The following is a 12,863-nucleotide window of genomic DNA, read 5'->3' as shown; positions in this document are numbered from 1 at the left end:
GTCTAAGCTTGCCTTTTTTTTTTTTTTTTAAGCTTATATTTTATTAGTATTTCAGGCTGGGCATTGCCCATCCTGTAGGAAAAACAGAAGGCAGGGAGCTTAATATACACTAGACATCTGCCCTGCATAGAATGAAGTCATACTCCTGAAAAGAAGGGCCTGTATTTGTGCCATGCAATCGGACTACAGTGCTCTTTGCAGTCCTTGAAGAGAAACACACTCTTCTTCCCTGAAAGTGGACCAGCAGATGAAAGATGATGAAAACTCATGAAGTCTCAGTTGCTTCTCAAAGAGTGGATTAATGAGCAGCTTGTTTTTTAAACACATTCTTATACCATTATTTTCAGCCAAATTAGCAAGTAGATCTGTGTGGCCAAACAGGTGCTGGGACAGCAGAAGAGCAGGCAGAAATGCTGGTGGGACAAAAGGGCAGGGCTGCTTCTCTTCTGTTAAGTGGTCTTAGAGTGGCTAAATTGCTTGTGAAGTTGCATCTTTGGCAATTCTTCAGCAAGGAGTCAAATACGCAGGTGGCTTGCTGGATTGCAGCCTTTGGGCATATCCAGACTTGCAGAGTTAGAGAGAGAGTATTTCCAAACGTAGTTCAACCTATAGTTCTCCATTTGATGCTGCCCTGCCTGATGTTGTCACAACATGCTGCAGCCAAGGATCAGCAGAGTTTTGAAACAGGCCAGGCTTCCTTACTGGAAGTTTTCTCACAGCTGAAACCTGAAGAAACTGAAAGGTTTCCACTGAAATGATAAATATTACCAAGCACTGGCTGATCTGACCCTCTGTAGTCAGAATAAACCCCATTTTGCAAAAACTGAGGTGTAAATGGCAAAATTCCATTGTTAGTAATTCAGTTTTGTGTATCTGAATTTCCCTTTGCTGTTTCAACAGATTATAGCACTGCAGTTCCAGTCAGGTGCTTTTGTATAGTGTTACCAAGTACTGTCATGCTACCACGCTTCATCATATATGTGGGTGTACTGAAGAATACACACACATTTATAAAACACCGTAAGATCTTTCTGGGTGAATGGCATTATAAAATGAAGAGAATTATTCCAACAATTAATCCAAATATTCTATATAAAGCAGATTTTGGCATTGTGAAAATAACCAAAACATGCAACAATTTAGGGGTAAGGGAGGAATCCTTTTATTTTAAGGATAATATTAGTATAAAGTTAGAAATGAGTCATTCTCTAACTAATTTCTAACTGGGTGGCTCATGCTCTTGGCAAATTAATTATCCACGACAAGTGACTCAGAAATAGATGTTATAGTTTTATTATTGTTTTAATCAGATGGCTATTGCTGTTACAAATAAACATGAGGGTTGATTTCAGGTATAACAAATGTAGCTATACCCTGCAAATTATGCCACAGTGCTGCTTGAGGTTGTTACACATGCCAAATTTTTTTATCTGATGTTTTGTTTTCAGTTTTAGGTGGATGATGTAGCTAGCTACTGGGTGTCTAAAGCAGCTGTGGCCACCAAGAATCTCAGCAGTGACCTTGGGCAAGGAAGATCTAATGTGATATGTATTTCTTTCCATCCAGGAACTGTGATTTATTAAAGCTGCATCACAGGAACATTCCTATGAATAAACTTTTCACCTCAGAATTCTTAATAAATTGTTTGATGAATATTATTGAGAACATTGACGTGGGGATGATGGGAAGATCCACGCCATCTTTGCTTGGGACGGGTATAGTAACACATTGTTGGCTGTAACCCTCTCTCGTTTCCTTTTCCCTCCCCACCCTCGCCCCTCCTCCTTGGCTGCAGTTCGTAAGGTGGTATCACAATGGAGGTCTGATCTGATGAAACCGCAACTAATGCCGATGCCTGCCTATGATGGGAAGAGAACACAGGCCACAGATTTGGGATTGCTGGCCTCTTATTAGGCAAGTCTGTTGTTCATCTTTCTCTTTCCCCTCCAGTTCTCTTTGTTCCTGTCCTTCCTCTGTACCATTAACTCATATCAAAGTTCAGTGTCCCTGGTTGCGGGGAACCCAGTTTCATCTGGCTATACATACACTCTTTCCTAAAGAAGTCAGGTGTTACCTCCATGTTGGACGTTCATCATGCAATGAAAATATGGAACAAAATTTTATTGTAATAGTTCGGAATGATTTTCAGCTGAAGTAATGAAGAGGAAAGTCCGGCACATTTTAGTGAGATGTTCATGTTTCTCAACTATGATTCTTAAACTGTGAGTTTAAGTTTCTAATAACATCAGAAATTATTCATGTTCGTTGCAGATACCTATACATCCTTGTTCTTAAAAAGCAGGCTATTTGCTAGTGTAGCTGAAATTACTCCTGTACTGAGACAGGAGAATGTATTAAGAAAACTGCATTGAGTGGTAGTTTCTATTCTCTTTATTTTGTTCAGTTGTAAATATAGTAGACAACAGATCAAATAACTATTGACGTAGAGAGTAACACAAATTATGTCAAACAAGGATTTCAAACAGCGTGTTTTGAGGTCAGTAACCTGTGTGCCTAGAACTTTGGTCACACTGGTAACGGCCAAATGACATCACTTATGTGGATGTACACACAAAGACAAATAGGTAGCTTTTCGCTGAATTTTACAAGCAGAACAGCAAAATGTCAGTGAAGTGAAAATGTATGTTTCCAGTAGGCTCAAGGACCTTCAACAAAGGAAGATAATACTGATGAGTTAATTTGCTGAAACTGCAAGGAGGGGTTTTTTGTTTGTTTGTTTGTTTTTTAAACCTAAATGGATCCTGTTTTCAATGAGCAGCATGAAGGAGGAGTTTTTCCAGGGCCCTGCCATATCAAATGGAAGACAGCATGTTCTGTCTGATGAAATGTAAGTTTGACTGCTAATCGGCCAACCCAAAGCGTTGCTAGATTAATAGCCAATTTTGCTGAGAATACAACTGCTGGGGAACGGAAGCTGTTTCTTGAATCTATGATTGGCTGAGAAAAATGGGAATTCCTTTTAAGAAAATTAAGATGTTCTGATGTTTTTCAAACAGAAGTCTTTCAGATTTCCATTTCAGCACTGACCCTGCCTAGGCAAATGAGTTAAAAATCTGAAAATGACTCTGGAATACTGCAACTAAATTTTCCTGTTGGGGGGCATGGGTATTTTACTTTCCATTTTGGGTTAAACTGATCCAAATACAGGTTTTAGCTCAGAGGTGAGACCTGTCTGCAAGTCCTTTCTCAGCTCTATCACTACTTTTTGTTTTAGCATTGTTGCTTTTGTTTCTTTAAATGGGAGGTGAGAAGAGCAGTTATTCACAGTTTGTGAAGTGTCTGAAGATCTGTGGGTACAGAGCACTACATAAGTGCAAACTGTTTAAATTCAGAACTACGTTAATGTCTTCTTCCTTTTTCCTTATGCCAGTCTGTGCTGTGACTGAAATCAGTCTGCTTAAAATCAAATTTAAACTTGATGAATAGGGGCGGAGAATTGGGGTTTTTTTGTTTTAACCACAGACTTTCTAGTTCACTGAAACTAGGGTTCCAGCCTGATTGCTTTCTGCAGGAAGGAGATCTCTTGGTTTTTTAATGTTTTCATTGATTTGGTAGTCTTTGCTAATCCTATGAAAACAGTCATGATGTGTCAATCCAGTGCTGTTTGCATTTGCCTCAAAATGTGGGAATTAATCCGCTCTAAAAATGACTTGGTTTATGTATGCATTGTTTAGTTCATATGTTCTGGGATGATCTAAGGCCTGAAGACTGGCAATGGTAAGGAGATCATAAATCAGACAGCTTTTCTTGGTTTAGGATTTTAGGTCAGGCATATCAATTCCAGCTTATACTAGATTTCAGTTGTGCCTGTGAACGGAGACTAGGTCATGTCATGTAATTTGTGGGGATTCTCTTATTTGCAATCCTTGACCACTGATGCCTCATTACCACTGCAGCGGTATTTTCCTCATACCTTCATCTGATGGGGTAGCTGTACCTTCCTTTCTGGCTTGTGTGCTTGTTCTCTTTTTTTTTTTGTTTTTATTTTCCTTTCCCACTAAGAGGAAATGGAAGGAAGATAAATGTCTCCTTTAGTATTTTAAGTAAATTTTGTAAATGGAGGACAAGCAAATCAATTGGTGCTTGCTACTTTTAGAGCAGTCAGGCAAAAAGTATGAGATTGATGTCTTAGCCCTATCAGTTCTGTTTTCAGTGGATATACAGAGGTTTTGTAAACAAAAAAGGTATCTTTGTCTCCTGTTTTACAGGAGATACACAACGCTTTTGTTTTCTCTTCCCATGTGTGAAATCGCTGGCACCAAAAGTAACTCTGTAGCTTCTTTATCTGACTTCCATGTCAAAATTAAGGATAAATACAACAAATTTGGTTAGCAGTGTTCATGAGATCAAGGAGTCTGATTTACCATTCTGGGTTAAAAAGAATAATAAATGTGTATAATTAGGACTTTATATGTGAGTGTCAAAATAATGCTTTGGTCCCAAGGTGTTCAGTCATCTGTTATGAGATAATACAAAATCTTTTGTGCTCCGTGGTACTTGGCGTATATATTTCTTAGACCCTTTCAAGTTAATCATTGATTCAAAGAACTTGTTTTGATGACACAGATGGTCTCTTTGAGTCTTAAATTCCCATTAGACCAAGTGTGTGTTTGTATTAGTTATGTTTTATTACAAGAAAACAAATATTTTGGTCACACTAAGATTCCTGCAATGAAATGCAAGTTGCCTTCTATGCAGGAGAGACCCTGGAAGTTACTTTCTATTGTTGGGGGTTTTTCACGATGTATCTAATGAGAAGACAGAAGTCTATGATTATAGTTCTGTTTTTCTTTTTTTGTGTGTACATAGTTTGTATTGACCTTGTGAAAACCTGAAAGCTCTAAACTGGCCTCCTGAACAAAATGAAATGCATTGCACAGAACAGACTATTCACTGTAATAGTTACTCTGAAAGGTCACCAGTCCCAGAAGTATCAGAGGATGTAACTGTGGCAAACCAACCCAATGTTAGCATAATGTTTGTTTGTTTCCCTTCTTTGTTACTAGGTAGTTGGAGCCTTTAGGAACAAATATGTCGTTTGTAGCACGGCCCCTTCCTACAAAAGACTCTCATTCGTAGCAAACATGGATAAAAAAGATATTTTAAAAAAGATTAGCATTTGAGTTTTATTGTCTGTGGTTTCAGCTTAATCTCACAAGGACATATGTCGTGGTTTAACCAGGACAACATATTAAATGTTTTTTCAGCATCAAAAACCTAAACAAATCTTTGGTTTATCTATCTGAAATATTGTTCAAGTACTAAAGTTTTAACTCTAGATTAGTTGTGGTGTTTGGACTTAACCCTGTGCTTAAATGCTCATTCAGACATACGCTTGCTTCCCTGCTTACTGAAGGCAGTTGAGGAGAAATACCAAAGGTGTGGTGTGTTTCCATTTTACAGTGATTCCCATCTGTGGACTAGTTTGGAAGAAGGAAAATAAAAGCTCTGTGTCCTTTCTACCCTCTGATGGACACTGTGTGTTCCCTACTGGGTTAGAGGAGTAAGCCAGTTTTGTCTGCATTGGAGATATGTGTGTCTAGCTAGAATAGTTCAGAGAGCTGCCTTTTTTTCCTCTTCCACATACAGGCATAGAAAGTCTGGTTCCCTGTTGTTACCTGATTCATAATCAGTAATATCCATGGGAATTTCATGTCAGCATTTAAGCTCTGGGAATACAGACCAAGGCAAGTGAAAAATACCTGTGCAGCTGAGTATTGATAGGAGAACCAGTTTCTCCTCCTCTTCAGATGTGGCAGTGCTGAATGAGGAAGAGAGAGTCTTTTGTAATTGTCAGCCATTCTGTTGTTGTCTTTCAAAGTGCATGGTTTAAAACTGTCACTTCCCTCCTGATGGCATTATGAAGGACCATATAAAAACACCGAGTTGAAAAGAAAGTGAAGACGTTCAGCCAAGCAAAACCAGTATGTGTACATACATGAGGGTAATTGTCTATGGGGGAGCAGTCGGGAGCAAAGGCCGTTGTTTCCTCTACCAAATGCTCTGCCACTTGTTGCAATCATTTTTTTATGATGATGAACAGTATTTCTCAATCACTGGGTTGTGAACTTGCATGTTTTCCAATTACATTTTGTATATTTGTTTGATAGTTAAAGATAAGCAGCAGTACACTGAGCCAAATACTTAGGTACGAGATAGAGTGGATGGGGGCAAAGGAGAGTGTATTTGAAAGGAGATTTTTAGCTTTTTTACAGACCAAATAGTTTGAATCCATTACCTGGCTTTTCCTTTTTTTACGAACTCTGCAGAATAGAAACTATGGCATAGAAAAAAAGATGATTCACCTCCAACACCTACTTTATCTTCACTGGCTTGTACTCCTAAGCAATAATCAAGGACTAGATTTTAAATGTTTACTAATTTGGGGAGTTTTATTTGAAATGTCTGAACTAAGGCACTGAAGGTTTTTGTTTCCTATAAAGGAAGGGCACCAACAGCTCTGCCAGGTATCAGTTAAAGTTGTGGAGCGTAAATTCACCTGCAAATTAAGTTGTAATTGTCTAGTTGGACACAGAGAAATAGAGGTATTGGCAGGGAAGGCTTTAGAAGGAAAAGGTTCTCACTGTTTTGTGACTGCTGCATGCTTTTTTTCAGTTGGGATGAAAGACGGCAACCACAATCTCTAACCTCATCTCAGAACTGCCAGAGGATAACTGTAGAAACCGCTTGGGCCACTGCAAAGTCTGGCCACAGGGATGGGCAGGCTGGTAAGACCAGACTACACCTATGTACTCTTCTGACTGTTATTCCCTAGTCTTGGCTATTGTTGTTAGATATGTAAGTCATGTCCTAGTCCAGACAACTTTTTCCAGGTAGCATTCATACTGCCTTGCCTGGACACTCAGCTTGGTGCTTGGGCCAGGAGATCTATCTATGCCCTATTTGTCATCAATGAAATAAAAGAACATTCCTCCTGAGGGCTGTTCAGACTGCCAAAGCTAAGTTCCTGCTTAGACAGAGTGCCTTTCTCCATCTTTCTTTCCCTTGATGAAAGTGAAGGGGAGATGAGCTTCAACTTTGTGCAGGGGAACAGGACTTTTCTTCATTAAATCAACAAGTTTTGTTTAAGTGCCCCGGAAGGCATAATTGAAAGGAGCCTGCACCTGGAGGTGGGTGGGGAGAGAAGGAACTGATGGTCTCAACATAATCTTTCTTGGCCTCAATCTGGCAAAGATTTAGGCATATGACTAAATTTATGCCCTTCACTTCCTTTGTCATCTGCAATCAGTTTCCCCTCTCAGATGAGTTAGTGTTTGGGGAAAGCAGAATTCTCGTGCTAGCTAGCTGTTGTCATAGTAAGGCTTAGCTTTCCTGAGACCACACTGATAATACTAGAGTCCTTTGGGTCCCTTTTTAAATACTCTGTCATTGCATTTTCCAGATAAGAATTCTACACAGTTTTAGAGCTGTTTTGTCCCATTTGATTTATACATCTATCATTTGTCGTTATATAGTTATGTTGACTGTTGGTCTTCTAGCCCTGCAATTCAAAGTAAGGGAAAAAGAGCATCAAAATATATTTTAAACATGTGTCGACCGAAGGTCCTGCATATGCCAAAAAAGTATGGGTTTTTTTTCCCAGTTCTGAAAAGAAATTAGGAAGAAATACTGGACTCCTAGACTTGGCACTTTCCTTTTGGTATGTGTGATATGTGAATATACCTAAACCAAATCAACAGTATCTGATTTTTTGCAAGGAATGTTCTTATTTTTATGTTAATTTATTAAGCTGTACTGTATTTGCTTTATTTTCAAAGGGATAACATTGAATAAGAACTAGTATGACTTTCCTGCAATATAGAAACAGGATAAACATAGAAGTAACCTGAATGGAAATATAAACAGGAATGGCAGAGTGCCAGCAACCCCTTGAACATAAATCTGCAGGCAGCTATGCCGGAAGTCTGTTTCATGACACTCTTTGCATTGCATAAAACAGTTTGTGTAATTTGAGATGTGTACATGCTCCTCATTACCACGTCTCTCCAATATATGACCAAAGTTTTGTAGCTGGCTGGCTTTGAATTAGAATAACACCACTGGTGCTCTGTAAGATTTTTTTGGTTCTTGGGTAATGGATTTACATGTGGACTGCACCTGCTTGATGCTTATTTTAGCTTAGCCTCAGACCAGGGATATGGGAGCCCCACAGAATGAGGGAGGAGGAGCTAATCCTCATAGGTTCCTAAAAATTTCAGGCCAGGTTGCCCGATGATAACTGGGTTTGTTTTTTTTTTTTTGGTTCCATTGGTTTTGAAACTCTGGGGGCTGGAGCACAGCACTTTTGATCCTGTGGCAGTATCTTAAGGTTTGGGTTTGTTTTTTTTTTTTTGGTTCCATTGGTTTTGAAACTCTGGGGGCTGGAGCACAGCACTTTTGATCCTGTGGCAGAGTATCTTAACCACAAGGTAGTCGTTAGTTTGCTGAAGCTGACTCATAGAGTTAAAAGAATTGCAGCCTGGCTCTCTGTGTTTATAAACAAATAAATAGAGGTGATAGAAAGCTGGGTGTCTGACGTTCAGGCAGGTATGGAATAATCCATGAAGTGTTTGCCATGCAAATGTGTAATATGCAGTGAGTCAGTATAGCAGACTTGTTCACTGTTCTGAGTCCATTTGTGTCCCGGATTCTTCAGCATACTATGTGTTTGTAGTCCTTTTCCCACCAGATTGCTGGTTTACAGTGAAATATGTAGGAAAATATTTAAAAATAAACAAGTAGTTTCCACCTACTCCTGTTCAGAAAGGAAGACAGAAATACTGAGTAAACGTTAATATTGAAAGAGCTGGAAGCATCCTCGATTTTGTTTGTCAGTATTGCACCTCTACCTGGATTGTTGTCCTGCAAGTTAGACTGAAAACTGAACTGGCTCACAGTGTTTGTTTAGAAAGTTAGGCTAAAAGGAAGAGGAAAAATTTACTTTGGTTGCTCCAAAATGTTAGAAGCTGAACCTGTAATACATGCCATGACTTCATTGACGGATGTTGTATGTTCCACTTAGTTCTTGATTTGCAACAACTTAAATATATATAAAATATACAGAAATTAATATAAAGTGATGTAGAGTAGGCAGTAACATACTGAATGTGTATGTGTGGTATGAAGGCAAGAGTGTAGTACCTCTTAAAAACAATACCTGCTTTCAGCCAGTTGTGCTGTGATGCATTGTCTCATAAATAGTACGGATAAAAAAACAGCAGACAGCAGGTCTTGAGCCAACTGCTCAACTCTGAGAGTAGCAGGACAGTTTGTTTCTACTTTTTGTCCTGTTTTGAGGAGGTGACGTTATCACTTCTGTCATATTTCTTCCAGATTGTGTTTTCTAAGATGTTCCAGATTTTCAAATACTAAGTATAGTGTGAGACCTTCATGTTGCCAATTTAGCCCCTGTGCAGAATATTAGAAGAGCACAGGCTGTCTACGTCACTACATCAGACAATGAGTTCATGAAATGTGGTGCTATGGTTCTACCTGTGGCTCGCAGCTGATGCAGAATAGGATGAACAGTTCATCTGCTCCCAGTTTCAAATTTATTAATGCAAAAGGCTCAGGTCTTTTTCCCCTGAATGCCAAATGGAGTGCTTGTGCCCAAAATACGCAATGCTATATGCACCTGAGGACATGAGATTCCTTCATTTTAAACCCTTACAGATGATCACATAATACATTAAACATACTCTAATTTTATTCCCTTTGTCTTAGTTTACACTGCAGAAGAGCTGAAGAATTCTGAAATCAAAACTGAAGAGGGTATGTAAAACCTTTCTAAAAACTCATTCCAAAATTAAACAAGTGTAAACAAAAATAATATGAAAAAGGTGGTATTTTGCAGTGCAGAAATCAGTTTGTGTGATACTCATCAGTACAAGAGTCTGAAATTGTTTTGATAAAGCAGCACATTGGTTTGAAACTTAATCTTTCCACAACGCAAAAAGTTTGGAAAGTGTTTTCGTTCATTCCTGCTGGAGAGCTTACAAGATCAGGGAAACTTGCACACTTAGAAGTGAATCTGTCCCTGTACATAAAACCTGTCAATTGATTTGAACAGTCTTTAACATTTCTCCATTTTTTTTTATTTTCTCCAGCATTATTTGAGGACATTTGTTGTTGTTATATGCCATTGGTCTACACTGCCCCTGAACTTGTCAGTGATTTGGATCATACCCTAACAGTATTTTCCTGACCTATTTCTTCTATTCAGCACAGTCTAGTCCACTTCTATCCTGGGCATAATTGTGCAATATTTACAGCAAAATATTAGGGAAATATCTAATTAGAAATAAAAGATTGGAAAGAACCTCAGAAAGGTGTCTAGGCCGTGCCTTCTCCTTGCTCTAAGACAGGATCAGCTCTACCTAGACTGTTCCTCACAGATATTTAACTTTTCCTAAAAACCTGCAGCTATGGACAGCTGAGTCTTCTGGTGCAGCCTAATGCTTGTCTAACTTCATTCTAGGAAATGTCTGCCTCAAGTCTAAAGTGGATTTTGCTTACTGCAGTTATCGCTTAGGAATTCTTTCTTGTTTCTCAGCAACTGTGATGTATTTCCTTTGCTGTTACCTGTTCCAGAATTGAATATCCCTTCAGATCTTTCATTTCCTAGACTAAAACTTCACGTTTTCATTTAATCCTTTGTTAGTTACTCCAAAAGTTTAGGGCCTAAAATTGGTTACAGTACTTGAAGCAGGTACTGTATTCCATTGCAGAGTCAGTGGACGGACTGCTATCCTACCACAAGGAAATGTAAGCATGCAATTAAAGGTGGTCTTGCTTTTGTTGGAGTAAGGTAAAAAGTTGACACCCTTCAGCCGAGATACGGTAACCACCCATGTGTCTGCTCCCAGTTACACTGCAATTGCAGAGAAAAACAGGTTTGCAGGAATGATCCCCTGTTTTGCATCGGGCTGGTTGTATGTGCCGTCAGTTCCTGTGTCAGGGACGGAGAAGGGGACAACCATTGCCAGCTGGGGACAGTAGCAGCAAGGATTCCTCATGCCCCAAGAGGTCTGAATTAACAAGGAAAGTTCATAAAGCTTCACCAGCCAGCTGCCTAGAACTGCCAACAAGTAGTATGAAGGTCCCTGCCAGTCCAGGTAGCAGCCTTCTGGTTTTTAGTTTAAACATAATTCAGTAAGTTAGGGAGTTCTTGAATTTCAGAGTTTTGGAAGTACTACAGCTCCTTCTAGCAGTAAATGTATATAGCCTCCCTGCCTTCCTACCCTCTTCAGGGCAATCGCTTTTGGGCTGGCAGTTACAGCAGTTGCTTGTGCATTAGGATATGAGGAAAATTCAGTTTTAATCATAGAATCATTGAGGTTGGAAAAGACCTCTAAGATCATCGAGTCCAACCGTCGACCCACCACCACCACGCCCACTAAACCATGTCCCTAAGTGCCTCATCTACACGTCTTTTAAATACCTTCAGGGATGGGGACTCAACCACTTCCCTGGGCAGCCTGTTCCAATGTTTAACCACTCTTTCAGTAAAGACATTTTTCCTCACGTCCAATCTAAACCTCCCCTGGCGCAACCTGAGGCCATTTCCTTTCGTCCTATCGCTTGTTACTTGGGAGAAGAGACCGACACCCATCTCGCTACAACCTCCTTTCAGGTAGTTGTAGAGAGCGATGAGGTCTCCCCTCAGCCTCCTTTTCTCCAGGCTGAACAACCCCAGTTCCCTCAGCCGCTCCTCATAAGACTTGTTCTCCAGACCCCTCACCAGCCTCGTTGCCCTTCTCTGGACACGCTCCAGCACCTCAACATCCTTCTTGTAGTGAGGGGCCCAAAACTGAACACAGTATTCGAGGTGCGGCCTCACCAGTGCCGAGTACAGGGGCACGATCACTTCCCTAGAAGTGATCATCTTCAGAACACTGGTTACTGGTTTTTAGGAAGAAAATTTTACTTGTTCTTTGTTCTCAAACACTCTTTCTTCATTTCCCCAACTTCATGCGTGTGTTTTTCTGTGGCTTGCTCCTAGTTACCTAAACGTAATGTTCTGGTCCCAGCCAAGAAGTGGCGAGAATGTCACGTTACGTCTCATGAAGCCATTTCTTAATAGAGTATCCCTTTCTGGAGGCAGTTAGACTAGCTCTTCATTCTTTGTAGGTGTTTTACAGTGGAGGGCCTGTGTCCTGCACTAATTTTAGGTGTAAGGAGGAGCCGCTATGTGACCCGTTTTTACTTTAAGGACAATGATCCATGCAGGGACTGGCAGTTTGTACAAAGAAATGACCTTCATGTGCAGAGCAAAATTCAATTAGTGTTTCTTTTCAAGTACACACATGGCGCCACAGGACAGTTCACCCGGTTTTATTTCACGTCCGCTTGATGCTTAATACCTTTCATTCAGAAAATGTGTTTTTACACTTGGATGTCTCAGTGGTCAGGGAGTAAACCACAGTCACAAGATTATCAGTGCTGCGCAGGGAAAGCCAAGATACTAAAAAAGCATGAGGTCAAGCGCATTCAAGGTCACGCTAGTCCCTCTAAGCTGTTGAGGAAACACATGACAATGTAGACAAAAACTTGAAGGTTGATGCTGCTGCACGAATAACTTTGTGTGAGGTACAAGGCATACCTGGGATCACACGCACAGACACCTCCGAGACTGAGTCACATGAGTGTGCCTCTGGACACCCTGAAGCGAAAATGACGCCGCGGCCGGTTGCGGGGGCAGGCCTGCCCGGCGTGCACCAGCGGACAGAGTCACGGGAGCGAAGCCACGCTGAAATTGTACCGGCTGCCAGCTTCCAGTGTGACCGTGCCCCTGCCAGCCGGCACCGTGCGAGTGGGGGCGACGGGGGGGGCCCGCCCCCGGG

General features: G+C 40.5%; 1 protein-coding gene across 2 annotated transcripts in view; it reads left to right on the top strand.

The window, feature by feature from the left end:
* PANK1 (pantothenate kinase 1) overlaps positions 1-12,863 on the top strand; it is a 51,291-nt gene that overhangs the window by 8,758 nt on the left and 29,670 nt on the right. Inside the window, exons 2-4 of one of the 2 annotated variants that reach the window (XM_009277753.2) lie at positions 1,449-1,544; positions 1,796-1,914; positions 6,637-6,749. In XM_009277753.2, the coding sequence (XP_009276028.1) occupies positions 1,862-1,914; positions 6,637-6,749 (166 nt within the window). In that variant the 5' untranslated portion in view covers positions 1,449-1,544; positions 1,796-1,861. Of the gene's footprint in view, positions 1-1,448; positions 1,545-1,795; positions 1,915-6,636; positions 6,750-12,863 lie in introns of those variants that run through there. The other variant, XM_009277754.1, reaches the window with a different exon arrangement.

This window comes from Aptenodytes forsteri, unplaced genomic scaffold, assembly GCF_000699145.1.
Source record: "Aptenodytes forsteri isolate BGI_AS27 unplaced genomic scaffold, ASM69914v1 Scaffold15, whole genome shotgun sequence".
Classification (NCBI taxonomy): domain Eukaryota; kingdom Metazoa; phylum Chordata; class Aves; order Sphenisciformes; family Spheniscidae; genus Aptenodytes; species Aptenodytes forsteri.
The sequence above is the reverse complement of the archived record's forward strand: the minus strand, read 5'-3'. Positions and strand labels throughout refer to the sequence as shown.